General features: G+C 41.1%; 1 protein-coding gene across 2 annotated transcripts in view; it reads right to left on the bottom strand.

Moving 5' to 3' along the window:
• The window catches only part of cnppd1 (cyclin Pas1/PHO80 domain containing 1), a 40,736-nt gene extending 17,991 nt beyond the window's left edge, over positions 1-22,745 (bottom strand). Inside the window, exons 1-7 of one of the 2 annotated variants that reach the window (XM_043694277.1) lie at positions 22,637-22,727; positions 14,405-14,507; positions 13,130-13,166; positions 8,261-8,342; positions 7,171-7,291; positions 2,307-2,435; positions 39-100 (exon numbers count right to left, since the gene is read on the bottom strand). In XM_043694277.1, the coding sequence (XP_043550212.1) occupies positions 39-100; positions 2,307-2,435; positions 7,171-7,291; positions 8,261-8,342; positions 13,130-13,166; positions 14,405-14,455 (482 nt within the window). In that variant the 5' untranslated portion in view covers positions 14,456-14,507; positions 22,637-22,727. Of the gene's footprint in view, positions 1-38; positions 101-2,306; positions 2,436-7,170; positions 7,292-8,260; positions 8,343-13,129; positions 13,167-14,404; positions 14,508-22,636 lie in introns of both variants that reach the window. The other variant, XM_043694276.1, reaches the window with a different exon arrangement.
• Between the last annotated feature and the right edge of the window lie 79 nt (positions 22,746-22,824).

Raw genomic sequence — 22,824 nt, 5'->3', positions numbered from 1 at the left:
ACCAAAGCAAGTGTTTCTCACCAAAGCCCTGGACTCACCTTCCCTCCAATCGACTCAAAAGCTCAAAGAATTCCTGGGTGTTTACGTACAAGTTCCAATCCTGCAGCATAGAAAAGAGATAAACCTTTAGTTATAAACTGTCACTGTACAGATATCTAACTTATAAACCCCTTTTCAACCCTTCTCCTGCAACATAGCTGGCATTATCTTTAATTCACAGTACAACAAATACAAGAAACTTAAGAATCTACGACATCAAACTTAAGACAATTTACTGATCTTGGTCAGAATACACTTTATTCAAAGTACTTTTCCATTTTCAAATTATTTCTCACTCGGTAAGGAATACTCTTTTTCAGTTTCATGACAAGCACAGGCTCCCACAATTCAACACAGGCTAAGGACTGACACCTGCAACTCATCCTACCAGTTTGGGACACAAGGAGACAGATTACAAGGAGACCCTCAGCCTGAAGACCCAAAAAGCAAGGTTACTTTCAAGTCAAATTTCTAAAGCATAGAGTTTACAGCATGGATACAGACTCTTCCATCCAACTTGTCCAGGCCCTCCAGATATCCTAATCTGATCTCGGCCCATTTCCCTCTAAATCCTTCCTATTTATATACCCATCCAGATGCCTTTTAAATGCTGTAATTGTACCAGCCTCCAACATTTCCTCTGGTAGCTCATTCTACACACGTACCATCCTCTGTGTGAAAAAGTTTCCCCTCAGGTGCTTTTTAAATGTTTCCCCTTAAACCAAGCCCCTACCCTGGGAAAAAGATCTTGGCCATTCACCCTATCCATGCCCCTCATGATTTTATAAATCTCTATCAAGGATTACACCTCCTTTGTAATTACTTTAGTTCACCCTCTGAATTAGTTGGTCAGCAGTCGATGGAGAATAAATTGAGAGTAAACTTTCACTGGCTCTCACTGTCCTGATTAAAGTACGTTGACCTAAAAAGTGTTAAAATATTATGGCCTAAACACTTTTTCCCATGTCCTTACCCTAACTCCCACACATCAGGCCTTGTCATCAGATGGGCTGGCTCCACAAACAATACATTGTCAGCAACTAATGGTCCCCATTAGCAGCTATCTATTCTCCCAGGCTGACCTTTACTCATTCCTTTGTCTGCTCAACTACTTTTCTCTCTCTGGGCTCCATCTAGCGTTTACTCCTTCCCCTTCCTCATCACCTCTTCTTTACATTTAACCTTTTCCTAACTACAATTAATTCCTAAGAAGGGTCACTGGACTTGAAAAGGTTAATTCTGCTTTTGCTCTATAGATGCTGCCAGACTTGTTGAGTTTTTCCAGCAATTCCTGTATTTAATTTGACAAACTGGGATTGTTCTCTTCAAAGCATCACAGATTAAGAGAAGATCTCTTCAGACCTGTTCTAAATCCTGAATTTGAATAGTCAACAGGGAGGTAACTGTGCCAATGGTAGAAAGACTCAAAATATGAACATGTATTTAAGGCAATGGTAAAGGAACCAAAGGTGAAATGGTGAAACTCTTCTTTTAAAAGTTGTGTAATCTGGAATGTGATGCTTGAAGGGGTGGTGGTATAATATTTGATGGTAACTTCAACAAATAAATTACCATCATTCATTGAAGGAAAGTTACAAGGTTGGAAAGAAAAAGGGAGTAAGAAAGAGGAACAATCACAATTTTTTTTGCCTGTATAATATTTTGTGACTCCATGTGATCACGAGAATTCATTCAGATTGTCTACCGATCCTCATTTCCAAAACAGAGCTTAGATCAAATAGTTAAAAAGTTTCATAAGGATCTGATGCTGATGGAGATTTGCAAACAGTAAGGCCAATGGGTTACACAGTTCAACACTGCTCTTGTCCCAGCTCTGACTGGGACTATAATCTGGTGAAGCTCCACACCATTAAATAACTAAAGGTCATTCTGATATACCAAGTACTTTGTTAACATGAATTCGCTATAACACGATTGATGAATTGGGGACCCTATTTCTAAAGCACAACGTTTTAAAGTGTATATTGGTTATTAACCCGGTTCAGGCCACATTAGTTTAAATGGTGCCGCTATTACACAATTTTCTTATAACATGGGATTGCATGAGAACGGAACTACCACATTAGAGCAGAACTGACTGCATGTTACACCAGACCCCTTCTAGACCACTGGTGGTAAACTGGCTATACTGTATTCCACCTAGCAAAGCCCAGCAAGTCAGATAAGATGTTTCAAGCATAAGCTTAACGGTATGTACATTCTTCAAAACTCATAACTCCATTGAATGGACAGTTCAGATAACTTACAATTGCTCGCAGAAAGTTCATCTCCAGAGTGTTGACCACTTGAACATCCAGCTTGCCTGCGGCTCCCCACTCGTCATTAAACACCTCTTCCTCTTCTCCTTCATCATACAAGTATTTACTGGCAACCATCTGCAACAAAGCCAAAAGAAGCATGAAAACAAGCACTAATAGAGAAACATCAGGAATAATGGCTAGAAATAATATTGCCCATTGAAATGAATTTCTGGACTCTCTCAGTGGTAAATATGTTATAAGATTCAGAATACATATTCTGTTTTGAAATTTGGATTTGAAACAGAGGTCTATGGATGTGTATCCTTCAGTTCTGTGAAGAATTTTTTTTTTCAAAGTAATTTGGATAATGACTTATGTGTATCATTTCCAAGTGGTATGTTATTGTAGTTACTGCATATACTCGAGTAATAGACAATCCCATTTAAATGTCAACCCCCTATTTTTGGCCAAAAAACCTGGAATTTTCGATATATCTCGTGTAAATGTTGACCCTAGTTCTTCACAGATAACAAATCAATATTTATGAGTCAGTGTGCCGGCCGTCACATCCTGTTCCACCTTTCTAGCCTGCCGGTTGTTCTGCTCCGTTCCTGGTCTTCCAGTCCGCTGGCTATTGTGTTCCGCTCTGGGTTTTCAGAATTACCACAAGTCATTGTTTTTAATTCTTTATTCATTTAGAGACCATTTGGGCTTCTGCTAATGATACGATATGAAATTTGATGGGCATGAATTTCAGCCCCTCAAAAGTAGTATCCATGTAATAGTCGACCCCATAAATTTAATCTTAAAAAGTGGTCAAAAGAATTTGATTATTACTCGAGTATATGCGGTAAATGCCTGGAGGAACTCCTGCGGTGTTAAATGGATAAATGTTTATATTGTTGAGTTTATGACCGATAGAAATAAACACATTCAGGTCACTACTTCAGCTTTGACTTCAGAGCAGACAGTGTAACATCCCCGTTCATAATAATCAAGTTTTTACTTCAGGGAACCAGTCACCTCCGCAGCATACACAATAATTACGAGAGAAAAGATATGAAGAGGAGTCATACTGGACTCAAAACGTTACTTTTCTCTCTGTCCACAGATGCCGCCAGATCTTCTGAGTTTCTCCAGCATTCTCTATGTTTGTTTCAGAGTTTCACAATCCATAGTATCTTATTTTATTTAGTGTCCCCTCAACCAAGGTGGTTCAGTCTGTGGAGTTTCCAAGATGGGACAGCATTATCAATAGTTTCAGTTGTCTTTAAGTATGGTGTTGACAGTTAATTATTGTGGAATATTTTAACGAAAGGTTATTAGATTAGATTACTTACAGTGTGGAAACAGGCCCTTCGGCCCAACAAGTCCACACCAACCCACCCATACCCCTACATTTACCCCTTCACCTAACACTACGGGCAATTTAGCATGGCCAATTCACCTGGCCTGCACATCTTTGGACTGTGGGAGGAAACCGTAGCACCCGGAGGAAACACACGCAGACATGGGGAGAATATGCAAACTCCACACAGTCAGTCGCCTGAGGCGGGAAAAGTTGGGGAATTGAGGGAATGAAGGATGGGGGTGGGGAATTCAATGTTCATCACTTATTGGGGATAGGGGCCCATATAGCAGAGCATGGGTCTCATGGAGAAGCTGAGCTAGGATGGTAGGATCATGATCAGAAAGCAATTAGAGAGAAGAAATGGCGGTTCAGGCCTTGGGCACTGGAACAGGTTTGGACAAGGGGAAGGGTTGGAGCTAACAAAGTGCTACCCTTGGTGGGACACGGTGCAACGTCCCTTTTGGCAGATGGGGTGGATTGGTTGGAGAGTCGATAGAAAGAGTTTAAAAAGGAGAACCAGATCAGATCAGGAATGAAATGAAGAATCACCTCTTGACCTTATACAGGTTTACAAAATCATGAGGGGTATGGATAGGATAAATAGATAAAGTCTTTTCCCTGGGGTCGGGGAGTCCATAACTAGAGGGCATAGGTTTAGGGTGAAAGAAATAAAGAGAGACCTAAGGGACAACTTTTTCACACAGAGGGTAGTACGTGTATGGAATGAGCTGCCAGAGGAAGTGGTGGAGGCTGGTACAATTGCAACATTTAAGAGGCATTTGGATGGGTATATGAATAGGAAGGGTTTGGAGGGATATGGGCCGGGTGCTGGCAGGTGGGACTAGATTGGGTTGGGATATTTGATCGGCATGGACGGGTTGGACCGAAGGGTCTGTTTCCATGCTGTACATCTCTATGACTCTATTGTTGGAATTCTCTTCTGCAAATAGCAATTGATGCTAGGTCAGTTGTCCAAGACTGATATTTTGCAAAGTGAAAGGTAGACGGGGGTGGGGGAGAAAGATAGTTATACGGTTTTAGATTACGGATCAGCTTGGGAGTCTGCATTTTCGATTCCAATTGAATCGAAGCTGAGAATGGAAAGAACGGACAGAAAAAGGTTTAGTGAGAGGTCTGTCAGATAACAGTCCAAGGAATGCCCCTGCTCTATGGTATAATCATTAAGTGATTATGACCAAATTGGTGGTTCATGGGTCACTGGTTAGTCCAACCATGCACTAAACATTTTCAAAATAGGATGGTCCTTGGGTTTAGACAGTGGAGTAGTAGAACAGTGGTTATATCACCGGACTAGTATTCTAGGAGCCTGAACTATCTTAAGATAAATTCCATTACAATTGGGAAAAATAAATGAAAGAAAATAAATTGAAACATTTGGACAGGAAAATGGAAAGGAAAGGTTTAGAGGGATATGAATCAAATGCAGGCAAATGGGACCAGTTCAACTTTGGAAACCTCATTGGCATGGATGAGTTGGGCCGAACGGTCAGTTCTTTTGCTTCGTGACTGAGTCATAGAGGCAAATATGCTAGGGCTGTTTTCCCTGGAGCGCAGAAGCTGAGAGGTGACCTTATAGAGGTTCATAAAATCATGAAGGGTGTAGATAAGGTAAATGAGAAGTGTCCTTTTCCCAAGAGTGGGGGAATTTCAAGACTAGGGGGCATATTTTAAAAGTGAGAAGAGAAAGATTTAAAAAAGGCATGAAGGGAAACTTTTTTTTACCGAGTAGTTTGTGTGTGGAACGAACCTCCAGAGGAAGTGGAGGATGTGGGTACAGCTACAACATTTAGAAGACATTTGGATAAGTACATGAATTATAAATAAATGAATAATAAAGGTTTTGAGGGATGTGGGCCAAGCGCAGGCAGATGGGATTAGCATAGTTAGGATTATGCTCAGCATGGACTGATTGGTCTAAAGAATGTGTTTCCATGTTGTATGATTCGCTGAATTAGTTAGGATCAGAAGATGAGTTAAGATTTTTAATAGATCATGGCCAGTCTCAAGCATTTGTTGAAGTAGTAAAGGTGTAATTTACAATGAATGTAGTGCCTTATCTCATGCCTTGGAAACATTGCAGCATTTATCCTGTACAGTTAATTACTCTGAAGAACTATTCAATATTCTGAAGAGTTTTAAGTTGATGCAGGAAACTATTCCTGGTTCTACAGTGAGGACAGTTGGTAACAAAAGGACAGAATAGTAGAGAAAATTCCTGATTCATTTGATCTTGAACAATCTAGAGTTGGAGCTATGACGGGAAACAGGACAGATACATAACGGAATCATTGCTATAAATTAACACCACCAAAGAAACAGCAAAGCTTCACAAGTTGTTCTGAAAATGTGTTGCTGGAACAGCGCAGCAGGTCAGGCAGCATCCAGGGAACAGGAGAATCGACGTTTCGGGCAGAAGGGCTTATGCCCGAAACGTCGATTCTCCTGTTCCCTGGATGCTGCCTGACCTGCTGTGTTTTTCCAGCAACACATTTTCAGCTCTGATCTCCAGCATCTGCAGACCTCACTTTCTCCTTCACAGGTTGTTCAACAAGTTAAAAACTTTTGCTGTTCAGATGCATCAATAAGAACTTCATGACAAAAATCTCAGCTTCATTGTAGTACTGAGGGGGTTCTTAGAGCTATCTCATTTCAAACAAAAACAGACTGCCTCTGCCCTTTCAGATGGCTGTAAAAGATCCTATGACCCCATTTCAAAGAACAATTCTGGTCTCCCTGCTATAGGAAAGATGTTGTGAAACTTGAAAGGTTGCAGAAAAGATTTACAACCACTGTTCAGGGGTTGCAGGATTTGAGCTGTGGGAAAGGCTGAATAGACTGGGGCTATTTTCCATGGATCTTGGAAAATTTGATAAAATCATGGGTGGCATGGATAGGATGAATAGTCAAGGTCTTTTCCCAAGGTGGGGGTGTCCAGAACTAAAGGTCATAGATTTAGGGGGAGAAGGGAAAGGTTTAAGTGGAACCCAAGAGACACATTTTTCACACAGAGGGTGGTGTGTATGAGCTGCCAGAGGAAGTGGTGGAGGCTGGAACAGCATTTATAAGGCATTTGGATGGATACATTTATAGGAAGGGTTTAGAGGGATATGGGCCAAGTGCTAGCAAATGGAAGTAGATTAATTTAGGACATCTGGTCAGCATGGACGAGTTGGACTGAAAGGTCTGTTTTCATGCAATAACTCTATGATTCTATAACAGGGGAATCATCCCTGATGATCTAGTTAATTTTTCTCCCTCAATCCATGGCCCTAGCAGAACTTATCTGGGCAGTGACAGCTGCTGTTCTGGGACCCTGCTGTGTGCTAACTTGCAGCACTTCTTTCTATATTACAACATTGACTATACCTTTAAAGTTCTTCATTGACTGTGAAGTGTTTAGGAACATGCCAGATTTGTGAAAGACACTACATGTTTCTAAGTCGATCTTAACCATAGCCTGAAGGCACAAAAACAGCGTGAAGTCATGGTCTCACTCACCATGGATATTAAAAAAAGGTCAGACGAGGAGATCTGCTGTAAGTACTCTGGATTTCGGTGTCGTAGTCGTTCAATGTAGACGAGAGCAAGCATCATTGCACAAGGCGAGATACAGGCCTCCCTGTGGAAAAGACGGACATCATTAATCCTCAGGTTTTGAGTGCACACTGATGATCTTGTACATTAGGTGGTGATTAGGCTTGGAAAATAGAGAAAAGCACAGATTTACAGACTACTTTAAATTACACTGACGTATCAATATCAGTAATAAAATTTCAATGTGTCAAATGCAGTTTATGACCGTGCATTACTCGAGATATCTTACAGCTCAATAACGCTCTAGGCTCCAAACTGAAGTGTCGTCAAAGCTACAATGTCTACAAATCAAAGTTTCCAAGATGAGATCCAGATACTTTGCAGACACGTGGAGAAAATTCAACAGGTGCATTCAATCTTAAAGTCCAGCTTTATGCAAAATTTGGAAACAATATCAAGTCTGAAGCTGATAAGAACTGAATTATTTACTCTCACCAGCCACATTTCACTCGACTGAATGATTTAACTTCTATTGCAGATTGTGTTTGAATACAGTGAGCTTTGTTTGCAAACAAAAATTCATCATTTTGTTCATGATTTTCAGATGGAATTTTAAGATTTTTGTTCTGTGCCTCTACTTATCTGACGAAAAAGCTAAAATGATCAAAGATAACCATCCTCCTGGAGCAATCAGGGATGAGCAATAAATCTGGTGTCAGTAGAACATAGAACCCAGAACCAAGTAAAATAAAAACAAAATCATACATTTAGCAGTTTTAGAGGAGAACCCAAACCCAGTCATTGACTAGCCAACTCCATTACTGTCCTTGATCCCTCTCCAACTTTTATCTCTTGTAACTTCTCGTTGTTACAAGTTCTTCATTTCTAAAAGTTATGTTCCAAGAAATACATGACAGGACAAAAAGTGCACTGTTCAGGACTTTCAATTACTGTTGGAGAACAAGTATGACGCTACTAGCAACTTAAGCAACTCTCAGGCCCTACTACGCAAGAAACAGTTATTACAGTACTGCAACATAATGTGGAAATATACCTCGCCACGTGAGCTGCATATTTCTTCTGGAGTTTTCGAATGGGACTTGGTGCTGATTTCTGAAGCAGTTCAACTGCAATGTCTGAAAAAGACAATATCTTTGAATTAGTTCATTTGCTTAGCAGTTCAGAAGGTCAATCTTACTCAAAACAGTTGCTGAACTGTTGGTCTTGCCCTCATCAGGGCAAATGCAAAAATGCCAAATTTCACTCAATGATTTATACAAGGGAAACAGCGTGCTGATTGGTTAGTATGTTAACTTCGATTGACTAAAGCATTGCCATGGACAATGCAAGAGAAATTATAGATTACTCAGGTTCCTGGATGATTCAATAAAGAGACAAGGTTTAAGCATTTTCCATTAGTCTGCAAAGAACCTGTCCCTGCTCTGCTGCTAGCAATTGTAAGTGAACCAAAATATGTGCTCTTAGGATTGTTCAGCAAATGCTGCCCAATTGCAGAATCACAATAGATGGCTTTTTAGACAAGCTACAGATGGTTAGTTTTAGATTTGCACACATGGGCTACTTCAGTCAGCTAATCAGTGGGGTGTATGGTCTATGTATCAGATATATTTTGAACTGTGAAGTTCTATTAATATTTAATTGAGGGATTAATAGTGATCAGGACACTTGTGAAATTCCTTTCTCTTCATCAAAAAGGTGCTATGAGTTTTTTTAAAATTGTACTGAGGTCACAGCCTTTGTTTATAACACCTCATCCAAAAGTTGGATAAGACGACGCATGTAAATTCATCATTACACTTTACTCTCCAACTATATTCCACATCTACAAAGTATAAAATTGTCTAGAACTGTTCAACTATTTCATCCACCTGATTGGTAATGTTCAAGGAGAGTTGGATTTGAGGTCCTATTTCATTATGTGCACCCAAATCCTTCAGTGCTTTCCCATTAAGCAGACAGACTCATAATTGGCTGAATATAAGAATGTATCAGCTCAGAAGTCGAGGCCATTCAGCCCTTTGAGCATGCTCTGCCATTTGACAAGAACACAACTGATCTGTCATACAGTCAGATATGGAAACAGACCCTTCCTCCAAGCTGACCAAGTTTCCCAAACTAAACTCGCTCCACTTGCCTGCATTTGGCCCATATCCCTCCAAACCTTTCCTGTTCATGTACTAGTCCAAATGTCTTTTAAATGTTGCAACTGTACCTGCATCTCCCACTTCCTGTGGTAGTTCATTCCACATACAAACCACCCGCTGTGTGAAAAGGTTGCCCCTCAGGTCCCTTTAAATCTTCCTCCTCTCCCCTTAAAAATATGCCCCCTAGTTTTGAACTCGCCCAACCTAGGGAAAAGACCTTTGCAATTCACTTTATCTATGGCCCTCGTGATTTTATTAACTTCTATAAAGTCACCCCACAACTTCCTATGCTCCAGTTAAAAAATAAGTCTCAGCCTATCCAGCCTCTCCTTATAACTCAAACCCTCCAATCCCGGCAATACCCTGGTAAACCTTTTCTGAACCCTTTCCAATTTAATAGTATCCCCTTCCTACACAAGGATGACCAGAACTGGACACAGTATTCCAGAAGACATCTCACCCAATGTCCTGTACAACCTCAAAATGACATCCTGACTCGTATACTCAAAAGGTCTGAGGAATGATGATAAGCCTGTCAAACGCCTTCTTAAATCACCCTGTCTACCTGGGATACAACTTTCAAAGAATTAAGTACCTGAACATTAGGTCTCTCTGTTTACAACATTACCCAGGGCCCTACCATTAACTGTATAATTCCTGTCCTTGTTTGTTTTACAAAAATGCAATACATTACATTTATCCAAATTATATTCCATCTGCTATTCCTCAGCCCATTGTTCCAATTGATCAAGATCCCTTTGTAATGTTTGGTAACCTTCTGTATCATAGGGAAGAGGAGCAAAAACTATCTACTCCTTGTACCCTTTGAATCCCTTGTCAATCAATAATCTATCTAGCTCAGCCTTGAAAATATTTAATGACCCTGTCTCCACAGCTCTTAGGGTGGGAGGGGAACAAAGTCCACACACTAACCATCCACAGTCAAAACATTCCTTATCTCCATCTTAAACTAGAGATCCCTATTGTTAAACTGTGCCCTTAACTCTAGTTTGCCCTACAAGCAGAAGTACACCACTTCAAATCGCCTTAGGATCTTGTATGTTGTAATAAGATCACCTTACATTCGTCTATATATCAAAGGATACAGGTCTAACTATCCAACCTTTCCACATAAAGTAACCTGTTATTCCAGGAATAAATTGAACAAACCTTTCCTGAACTGCGTCCAATGTTATGATATCGTCTCTCAAGTAAGGAAATCAAAACTGTGTATACAATACTACAGATGTGGTCTTGCCAATGACCTATGCAATTGTAGCAAAACTTCCCTAATTTTAATTTCAATTCCCTTTACAATAAACAACATGTCATTTGCCTTTGTAATTACTTGTTATACCTGCATGTTATCGTTTTGAGGTTCATGTACCAGCTCCCTTTTACACCAGTTTTGCAACCATCCATTTAAACATAAACTTTACAATTATTCCTGCCTGAAGTAGGTAAGTGCACATTTTCCCAAATAACACTATCTGCCCAGATTTTTGCTCACTCACAAAGGTATCTAAATCCCTTATTAAACTCTGTGTCCTCCTTAGAAATTACTTTCCTATCCATCTTTGTAGCACCAGCAAATTTAGTAACCATACCATAAGACATACAAGTGGAAGTAAGGCCATTCGGCCCATCGAGTCCACTCCGCCATTCAATCATGGCTGATGGGCATTCCACTTACCCGCATTCTCCCCGTTGCCCTTAATTTCTTGTGACATCAAGAATTTATCAAAACCTGCCTTGAAGACATTTAGCGTCCCGGCCTCCACTGCACTCTGCGGCAATGAATTCCACAGGCCCACCACTCTCTGGCTGAAGAAATGTCTCCGCATTTCTGTTCTGAATTTACCCCCTTTAATTCTAAGGCTGTGTCCACGGGTCCTAGTCTCCTCGCCTAACAGAAACAATTTCCTAGCGTCCATCCTTTCCAAGCCATGTATTATCTTGTAAGTTTCTATAAGATCTCCCCTTAATCTTCTAAACTCCAATGAATACAATCCCAGGATCCTCAGCCGTTCCTCATAGGTTAGACCTACCATTCCAGGGATCATCCTTGTGAATCTCCGCTGGACACACTCCAGTGCCAGTATGTCCTTCCTGAGGTGTGGGGACCAAAACTGGACACAGTACTCCAAATGGGGCCTAACCAGAGCTTTATAAAGTCTCAGTAGAACAACGGTGCTTTAATATTCCAACCCTCTTGAGATAAATGACAACATTGCATTTGCTTTCTTAATCACTGATTCAACCTGCATGTTTACCTTTAGAGAATCCTCGACTAGCACTCCCAAATCCTGGCTTTATGAATTTTCTCACCGTTTAGAAAGTAGTCCATGCTTGTATTCTTTTTTCCAAAGTGCAAGACTTCGCATTTGTTTACATTGAATTCCATCAGCCATTTCCTGGACCACTCTCCCAAACTGTCTAGATCCTTCTGCAGCCTCCCCACTTCCTCAGTACTACCTGCCTGTCCACCTAACTTTGTATTTGAGACACAATTTTACTTTAACAAAATCACGGGACCTTTACCTAACTGCATTAGGATTTTTCAAGTGTCTACTATATCCTTCTTGATAATATATTTTAGCCTATGACCAATTAGGCTAATTGAATGCTGGTCAGAGTCATACAACACAAACAAATCCTCTGGTCCAAATCATCTGCACTGACCAGATGTCCCAATCTGACCTAGTCCTATTTGCCATCATTTGGTCCACACCGCTCTAAAATCTTCCTCTTCATATTCCCATCCAGATGCTTTTTAAATGTTGTAATTGTACCAGCCTCCACCACTACCACTGACAGCTTATTCCACACATGCACCACACTCTGAGAAAACATTATCCCTCAGGTCCTTTTAAGTCTTTACCCTCTCACCTTAAACTTATTCCTCTAGCTTTGGACTTTCCCACTGCAGGAAAATGACTGTGGCTATTTATCCCACCCATGCCCTCATGATTTTATAAACTTTGTAAGGTTACCCCTCAATCTCCAACACTCCAGGGTAAAAAGCCCTAGCCTATTCAGCCTCTCACTAAAACTCAAACCCTGTAGTCCCGGGAACATCTTTGTAAATCTTTTATGCACCCTCTCAAGATTAACAACATCCTTTCTATAGAAGCCAGAACATCCTATTGAGTAGTACACAGGTGAGAGCTCTGTGATGAGTTGTTCCAATAATGGTTAGAGAGGCTCCAGAACTGCCGGCTAGGATGCACTGGCTTTCTGCATAACCTACCTACAACCTTATCAAAGTTACCAGTGGAGCGTTTCTATTCTGTTTGCCTTCCAAAAGTCAGGAGGAGATAGAGGAGCAATATGTAGGCAAATCACAAAAAGGCGTGAAAGAAAGAGGGTTGTAGATGTCAGCAACTTCAACTTTGCTAACATTAACTAGAATCACCTTTGTGTGAAAGGGTTGGACAGAATTTTTAAGGTGCATCCAGAACACTTTGTAGATAGTCCTACTAGAGATAGTGTTAGATTCTAATCCAGGGGAATGAAGCTGATCAAGTGATTGAAGCTTCAGTGCAGCATTTTGGGGATAGTGACCAAAAGTTTCAAAGTCATTCTGCAAAGGAATAAAGGTATGCAGAAGTTAAGCATCTAAATTGGGGGTGTGCCGATTTCAATATTATTAGAAAGGATCTGGCAAACATAGACTAGGAGCAGCTTATTGAAGACAAGTCTAAATTTGGAATATGAGGGTTTTCTAAAAAGTAGTACATTGAGAATTCAGAACCAACCTGCTCCTCTAAGAATGAAGGGTAAAGTCAACAAGCCCTGGATGCCAAAGGATGTTGAGAGTTTGATAAAGAAAAAGGAAACATATGTCATTACAGTGCATTAAAACCAAGGGAAGCCCTTCAAAAGGATAGTGTGTGTAGTAGGTTGCTTAATAAGGAAATTAGGAGGGCAAAAAGGAACCATGAAATATCTTTGGCAGATTATATCAAGGAAAATCCCAAGGCTTTTTTTCAGTGTACGAAGAGGGTTACCAGATAAAAAGTGGGACCTATTTGAGAGCAAAGGGCCAACCTGTGGACGGAGCCAGTGGATATGGATGAGATCCTAAATGAATAGATTTGCTTCCCTACAATGTGGACACAGGCCCTTCGGCCCAACCAGTCCACACCGACCCTCCAAAGAGTAACCCGCCCAGACCCATCTCCCTCTGACTAATGCACCTCACGCCATGGGCTATTTAGCATGGCCAATTCACCTGACCTGCACATCTTTGGATTGTGGGAGGAAACCGGAGCACCTGGAGGAAAACCATGCAGACACGGGAAGAATGTGCAAACTCCACACAGACAGTTGCCCGAAGTGGGAATTGAACCCAGGTCTCTGGCGCTGAGAGGCAGTAGTGCTAATCACGGTGCCACCGCTTAATAAAGGAGTCTGATGAAATTTGAAAGGTGGATGCTGAGAGAAAGTCTCCCCGTTGTGGGAGAGATTAGAAATAGGGGATGCAGTACAAAAATAAGACTTCTTCCATTTAAGACAAGAAAAGGGCAGCATTTCTTTTCTCTCAGAGGGCAGTAAGCCTGTGTAATTCCCTTGAATATATTTATGTCTGGTAGAATCTTGACTGGTAACGCAGCCACAAGGAATGGGAGTTAAAGTGGGAAGTAAAGGCCACAATAAATCACATTTTATGTTAAGGAGTTGTGCCAAGACACCACAGTACTTAAGGCAGCATCACCAGGGTGTGAAAACCGGCACCTCTGGCTATCAGTACCTTTTTAAAAAAACAACACGTGTACACTCCACTGGCTGAAATTGATGGGCAATGTGGGTTCAGAATGACAGCCCTTGTTCTGACAACAGGAGAAAGCTGTGATCAGAAAGCTAAACACCAAATCCACAACATCTTATGTAAAACTTGCACTATATGATTCAATTAGGTGCCCTAGGGGCCCTTATGCATCAGCTAACACGGGGATCATCCCACTTTTGATACTTCTGGAACCTTGAAATATCAAAAGTCCAACCACACGCACTATAACGCGTCTACATACCGGTAACAGGACAGGACAGAGCATCCATGTTGTAATCCATATCTCGACCATAGTAGAGTCGCTTTTTCACTCTCTCTGTCAACTTGCTGTGGCCAGGAAGCAGCTGCAGGGGGCAATAAGAGAGTGGGAGGTGACACAACCCTCAGTGACTGGGAAAATTCATGTCTGGCATCAGCTGTGGAGACGACCTTCATTGATCCCATTGTCTTCGAGTGTAACTTTAAACTATTCATAACTCCATAAAAGATTACAAGAATTGCAGCCAAACAATATTACTACAACAATTTCCATTTACAGAGTACTTTTGAAGCAATAAAAACACTCGGGAGGCTCTTCACAGGGATGATTATCAAGATAAATTTCAAACTGAGTCACATCAGGAGATCAGGAAAGCAGTGTTTCCCCTAAAACTCACATTTATTAAACACGATTTGTTTGTAACGCGTTTAATGAATTGTGGACCATTTTTTATAAAGCAAATTCCTGTTCGCTGTTATACGATTCTATCCTTGGCACTAGCTGAGCAGCAAAACGCAGTCTCACAATTCTCTGTCTGTAAAATGCAAATTTAGTGTGTTCAGTTAAAACAGGAACGCAATCAGCTCTGCAAGCCTTGAAACTAGGAATTGTAGTCTACATTTATAAGGAACTTTAGTTCAAAGCAGGAGAGAATCTTGAGGAAGACTGGACCTCCACGTCGGCATCATGTGGTCACTCAGCTTGCATGCTTTCTGGTGGAGAACTTCATGAAAGGTATAATGCTGTGGTCAGTGATTTTAGTACTAAATTTACTGTATTATTTCATTAATAATATATGATTTAAAGATTTACTTAGACTGCGTTATCGTTTGTGTTAGGCTATTATTTTTGGTTTGATTTTTTTCTGCTATTTTTGGCAGTTCGCCCAACTCTGTTTTTCCCCTGGGCCCCATTATTTCTGTTGCACAGTTTTCTATAACACAGTGTTACACAGGAACGCATTACAGGAGAACTACCTGTACCTTAAAGAAAGAATGAGAGACAATGTCTGACAGGTTTAGGGAGAATATTTAACCTTCTTCGGCTGTCTTTATATTTGTATGGTTTGTGGGCATTATGGGCATGAACAGCATCTGTTGACAGTCTCTAATTGCCCTTGAACTGAAAGAGCTGATGACACAAGAGGCTAGAATTGGAGGCTGAGTGTTAAGCTGCAGAATAATCATTAAACCCTGTGAACAGCACCATTAAGTGAATGAGTGCCTTTTACATACAAGACACAGCACGTGAACAAAAGATGAAAACACGCTGGCCGTGAAGAAAGCTGTCCATAGAGATTTAACGATTTTTGTAGGTGGATTTCCCATTGTACAGTACGACTTTGATTCCAGAGTCAACCCAAAGAGTCTCTGGTGACCAGCGATCACACAGAGAAATGATCAAACTGGGCACATGAAGCAAAAATCACCAATGATCCTTCACACATGTAATTATATTACTGAGAAAAAAATAAAGATTAGAACCTATATATGAAATTAATGCATAAATTTAAATTTTCCAAGATCTAATTCTTTTTAGCATCTGAACATTTTGCAAACATAAAACTAATTTTATAGGACCAGAGAGATTATTTAACAATTATTATGAATTTAGTATATTATTGAAAACCCCGGTTGCAACTTGTTCAACAGGTTAACATTTTCAATGAATTTGGACCAAGATTAATTGTCTAAAAGATGGAAATCCGCGTCAATTCAAATGATTTGTAAGTATTTCCATTTCCTGGTAATTCATCTATGTGGAATTCATCTATTCTACACTGAACTGCACACATAGAAACTGATGCCCAAACTACAAATCAAAATCCAGGCCATTATCTTGTTAGTCACCCATAGACAAAGTGCAGACATTAGCGAGAGCAACTTATAAAGAATTTTAAAAATCAGCAGACTTTTACCAAGTTAAATATAAAGGATAAACAATTTCAATAGTTATCTTGAACACATGACATATGCTGATACCATGCTAAAAATGGGGCGGCACAGCACCAGGGTCCCAGGTTCCATTCCAGCCTCGGGCGACTGCCTGTGCGGAGTTTGCACATTCTCCCCGTGTCTGCGTGGGTTTCCTCAGGGTCCTCTGGTTTCCTCCCACAACCCAAAGATATGCAGGTTGGGTGAATTGACCCGGTTAAATTGTCCAGGGATATGTTGGTTAGGTGCATTAGTCAGGGGTAAACGTAGGTAACAAAGTAGGGGAATGGATCTGGGTGGGATACTCATCAGAGGGTTGGTGTGGACTTGTTGAGCTGAAGGGCCAGTTTCACACTATAGGGATTCTATGATTCTACGTTTTTATTTCCAAATAAACTACTCAATTGGATGTTTTCAGTCCTTCCACTCGTAGAGATAATGCAACAGCCAAGGCAGCAGAATTGTAACATTACACAGTACAACAAGAACTATTTGTCATGACATCATCTGAACCATGAAACTGCACTGGCAATGTATCATTTAAAATAAAGTGCGTGGGAATGATTCTAAACTTTTTGGATCAAATTACTGCCTTGCAGATAATGCCTGAGAATTAACAGTTCTCTCCAATGGATATCAGGTACATCATTCAAAATCTGACATTGTTTTTTGAAACAGTTAAGGCAGTCTCTACAAGGACTGGTCATATAGCATGTTAGAGGTAAAAACAATGACTGCAGATGCTGGAAACCAGATTCTGGATCAGTGGTGCTGGAAGAGCACAGCAATTCAGGCAGCATCTGACGAGCAGCAAAATCGACGTTTCGGGCAAAAGCCCATTTTATTCCTGATGAAGGGCTTTTGCCCGAAATGTCGATTTTCCTGCTCATCGGATGCTGCCTGAATTGCTGTGCTCTTCCATCACCACTGATCCAAAATATAGCATGTTACACAATCTGATTATTCAGGTCACAGCAACACTAACTCTGATCCACGTTTTTTCTCTTCTGCTAACTGGATGTTTTACCAAAGTGTGAAGTGTGTGCAGGCTGTTTGTTCCCTCCTATCATATCTTGGTTCACCATTCAAGGACCAATAGTAACAGGCAAGGTCCTTAGCATTTAGCCTGCATCTTTCTGCTGATACTTTAGAAATGTACTGTGCGCATATCCTGTAACACTTTGTCGTCTGGTTCAAAGTGAAGGATATCAGATTAAACAAGATAGGCATCACATAAACCAAAACAAAAAGCTGCTTTGTCGTTCACAAAAGATTCAAAGAAAAACAACAGAAAGATTCTTCTCAGTGTATATCATAACTCTCAACCAACCTCACTAAAAAGTTAGTTTAGTCATCATCTCATTACAGTTTGTGGAAAATGGTGGTGCACAAATCATCCAACTTACTCTGACAGCAAAACAGCAACTATACTCCACTGACTGCACATAATCTTGGTCTCCTTATTTGAGGAGAGCACAGATGCAGTCTAATCAAAGGCTCATTCGACTGATTCTTGGGTTTATGAGGAATACTTTGACAGATTCGACTTGCATCCACTGGAATTTGGAAGACTTGTATTTTGTGACATTCTGAGAACATGATGAAACTTGTCACGTCAAGAGAAGTGATTCTCTCTTATATTTACTCATTATTCAGCTATTCCAATTTAGCTATTTATCTATAATTCCACTTAAGGCCTCTATGAGCTGAATATGTAGTTGAATCTAGCTTCAGTTGTTTCTACTCGTGCCTGCCTCTCAAGTTTACATCAATCTGAAGGGTACTTGTAGCTACAGAGTAGTCCTATGTATCTATTCTCCTGGTCTTTCTAGGTGGTAGAGGTGATTGCAAGATCTTTTAAGAACTTTTGATTTTAATGAAAACCTGGCTGATTCCTATTACCAGGCCTGCCGCATCCTTTTTAAAAAGTTTTTTCTGTAACATCAAGTTCATCTTGTTGTCTTTTGGCGACTTCGGGTAAGGAAGGATGCTCCGAGAGGCTGCTGCAGCAGAGAATGCAGGATGGATACAGCTGTTCCTCTTGATTGTGTCCTTGTGGGTCCTTGGAATAGGCTCAACGGGGGCCTTGACGATGAGGCAGGTCCAGGTTGGATTCCAGTGGCTGGCCTGGGATTCCTCATCGGTGGCTTCGGCAGAAACTTGGGTCTCCTCTCGGTGACTTCAGTGGCGGTTTTCATTGGCGTCAGTCTGGGTGTTCTTATGGCAGCTTCAGCAATAATCTGTTACTCAATGCGGCTTTTCTTTGGCATCATGTAGGTCTGGCCTGGGATCCCAAAAAGGGGTTTGAGTCATCGAGCCCACTGCCATGAAATGAACTATGACTTTGTCATAAATTCTCTCTTTGTTTGAAAAATTTTCTTTTAAATACAATTGTGAAAAGACTGTTATTCTGAACTTTATATTTCTTTATTTTTCTAATTTGTTCCCAAGGCTTTTTATTTTTGAAGGTCTCTAATGCTGGATGGTTTATTTTTCTATTTTTGCGTCCCCTAAGAATCTGTACCTAGAAACTATTGTAACTAAGATGGCACCATAAGTGACAACTTGTAAACTTTCACTGCGTTCATGTGAGTACATGTGACAATAAAGTTAATTCAAATTCATGGCCATTGATTCTCTGGTTCAAGGTCACAAATTGCTGGTTTAGTTAATTTAATCTCACAACTTGTCACAACTTATTATTATTAGTCTGGTCTTGCAGCAAAAGGTTGCTGCATCATTTATCCAAGTCATAACCAATGTTCGGCTTCAGCTTGCGGAAACATCCACTCTCCTCCTCCTCCTCCTCCTCGGAAGCTGCCTGACCGGCTGTGCTTTTCCAGCACCACACTTTTTGATTTCTGGATTATGCCCTTTTCAAAGATCTCAACCTTACTAGCTGCATTCCTCCTGCAAACAATGCACTTCTGTAACTTTCTGAAACAAGTAAACATGCCTGATGCCAGGAATCACCTTCGTAGCTGACTTATGCTCACACTCAGAAGTAATAGCATTCTCCTGGAATTAGATATCAAGAGCTTGACATATTACTATGGGATCTAAAGGACCCTTCAAACCCCAACAAGTCACTTCTGATCTATAATTCTCTGGCTTAGAAACTTCCATGTGAAAGACAGTACGCAACTGTGAATGCCCCAAATAATTTTGGACAATTCCTCCATAAGGAGTTATTTAGCCCTTTTGAATGCCCTAAAAATCACTGAATTTGCCAAAGCAACCTTAAAACCCACTGGGTGCCGGCAAGTGGGACTAGATTAGGTTGGGATAGCTGGTTGGCATGGACGAGCTGGACCGAAAGGTCTGTTTCCGTGCAGCACTTCTCTATGACTCTATGATCATTCTGCTCTCCATTATCGACTTATAGGAATGGAACTAAATGAACAGGTCTGCCACTAAAATATCCTTATTAATAGGCATTTGAAGTGAAATGCACAATGGACCAAGGAACAGGACAGATGAGGTGAAGGAACTTGAAAGAGGACAACATTTATTCTCTTGTTGGACACGGGTGCACACTACTGCTACTGAGCATCGGTGGTGGAGGGAAGAAATATTTGTTGACGTGGTGCAGATCAAGAGGGTTGCTTTGCCCTGGACAGTTAACCACCTTCACTGTTGTGTGGAACATGAACCATTGGACTAAATGATTTTTTTTCTGCGGCACATCATATAAATGTTACCCCATCTCCTCTTCAATATCTGATAACTTCCCCAACTGCTACTGACAGGATATTGCAGTGGTTAGAACATATTACTTTCATTTTCTCTCATCATTCTTCAATGCTGAAAACTAGTTACTGACTCACCAGCCAGTAAAAACAGTGTTCCTTAATTTATCTCAAAATTCAAAGCATTTTTTATTAAAAACCTATTTAGATGTTCCAAACCAGCACCTGCAGTTCTTTCAGTTTTTATATGAATTAATCAATTTTATTTCTCACTTCTTCCTGACTACTTAATCTTACTGGCATGACTATCACACTGGTTCAGAGACCAGCGAGTACTCGGATGTATTAAGCAAGCCAACGAATCCCCATATGGGATTCCATCTCACACTGTTAACACTTGGCTGAATCTTTACCCTCATAAAATTTTCATCGGGTTGGAAGGTCTGCCTGCATGGCAAACTTTTCTTTGGCTGCCCAAGTAGCAAGTGACATGTTATTTTTTCCATTGCTAAACATTTCAACTTCAGCCTGGCTCAACAAGGGGTGCCTGAAGCTGGGGTCACTGTGCTAATGGTCTGAAACGACAGACGCACTTTGGTAAAGTTCTGCTCCCTACTCAGCAATTTTGCGAACTTTGTGGAAATATGAATAGAGTGCTGAGCTGCTTAAAAGATACATAAGAAAACTGATGTGGTTCATTGATGACCCAACAAATCTAAAGGGCCCTTCCTAATTGCGTAGTAGATGTTTTCTGACACTGCATTGAGGCGTCAAGTCCAAGTGGTTTGAAGCAATACCTTTTGACCAGACTGGTGTTCCAACTGTCAATTGAAATTACTTCACAGTGGCATACAAATGACAGTCAATAGACAATAACTACATTCACACGGTCATACTGAACAGCATTACTAAAACACAATAACACAATGCAACAAACACTACAACTACACAGACTTTGGCTTATCATTTGCCAAGATATTTTTACAAATCGTTTTTTGTTCAACTATTTCCTCCCTTCCTTTGTTGTCCATGCCCCGCCAAATGCTAATTATCACCTGCCCAAGTTCTTCTCCATGGCACACTCACCACCATTACCATTTAATGCTTTTTGCGTTAAATTTATTCACAGGATGTGGCCATTGAAGCAAGGTCAGCATTCAAGTTCCATCCCTAATTGTTCTTGAGATTGTGATCTTGCGCTACCTTCTTGAAAGGGTAACTGAAGAGGGTAGTCAAAAGTCAGCCACATTGCTATGTATCTAGAGTCTTATATTGGCCAGATTAGAGACCTTAAGGAAACCTGATGGGTTATTATAGAACCAGAGAACTTTGTTGACACTATTACTGATACTTTTTGTTTCCAGATTTATTTTAATCTATTTCATTTATTTTCCTCAATTGCCATGTGGATGTGTCTTGAGATAATTCAGGCTCCTAGATTACTAGTTCAGTAACATAACCATTACTTTACCTCTCCATAGTCTAAACCCAAGGACCATATTGATTTGAATATGATTAATAAGTGGTTGGATTAACCAATGAACCAGTTTAATCATAATCATTTAAGGATTGTCCTGTAGAGCAAGGGCATTCTTTGGACTGTTATCTGTTAGACTTCTCACTAAACTCTGGATTAGTGGTGCTGGAAGAGCACAGCAGTTCAGGCAGCATCCAAGGAGCTTCGAAGCTGCCTGAACTGCTGTGCTCTTCCAGCACCACTAATCCAGAATCTGGTTTCCAGCATCTGCAGTCATTGTTTTTTTCTCACTGAACTCCTCTGTTCGTTATGAGCTTGGTGTCACTAGAAACAGGAGGTGTAAATTCAGACTCCAAACCTGATTGTTAATCTAGTACCATACATTCACCTTTCCCCTACATCACTTTGTACCTTTTACTTTGCAAAACATTTCAGACAACTGACCGAGCATCAAATGCCATTAGAATTCCAATTTCCCATCACTTTATTTGCATAAAGAAATTATCTTTAACTTTATTCCTAATCTGGTCTGACTCTTCTAATTTAAACCCTTCCTCTACATTCCCACTGATGTGCTAGAAGGCTTACAAATCTGGGTCCCACCAAAGGCAGGACGTTGTTAGTTCCAACCCTTCCCCTTGTCCAAACCTGTTCCAAGGCCTGAACCACATCAACCTCTCTCTAATTTCTTTCTGATCATGACCTCCCAATCCTAGGTCAGCTTGTCCATGAGGCTCAGGCTCTGCTCCATGGACCCCCCCCCCCCCCATTCCCAACAAGTGATGATTAAATTACCCTCATTCTTGACCCCTATAACTCGCCAAATTACAAACTTTTCCTTAAAATATTACACAATACTCAAATGGCAGCACCACATTTAGAAGCTACTGATAGTAAGTGGACGATAACGGCGGCCCCAGGGCCCTGGGAATCACTAGGCCCTACCCGCCCGATCCCCGGGCTTGGGTGGCGGGCTTCGGCCGGCGGCAGTGCACTCGGCGCCGGGCAGCGGGCGCACGCGAGTCCGAGGCCAAGGGCCCAGCGCAGGATCCGGGCTCCCCGTGTCCCGGGAGCTGCGAGAAGGCAAGCATCAACACGAGGTGGAAACACTCACACTGAACTCCTGGAGCCCACAGCACGGGAAGGAGCGAGAGTCAAAGAGCGAATCCACCCAGTCCGCCATCTTACCGCAGGAGGGCAGGAAGGGGAGAGTCTAAGGGGGGATTGGGGGTGGAGCCAGGACGGCGGAGTGGCACGGGGAAGGGGGTGGGGCCAAATACAGGGGGTGGGGCCAGGAAGACG

The sequence above is a fragment of the Chiloscyllium plagiosum genome, chromosome 7 (genome assembly GCF_004010195.1).
Source record: "Chiloscyllium plagiosum isolate BGI_BamShark_2017 chromosome 7, ASM401019v2, whole genome shotgun sequence".
NCBI classification, from domain to species: domain Eukaryota; kingdom Metazoa; phylum Chordata; class Chondrichthyes; order Orectolobiformes; family Hemiscylliidae; genus Chiloscyllium; species Chiloscyllium plagiosum.
This window is presented reverse-complemented; position numbering and strand designations above follow the sequence as displayed.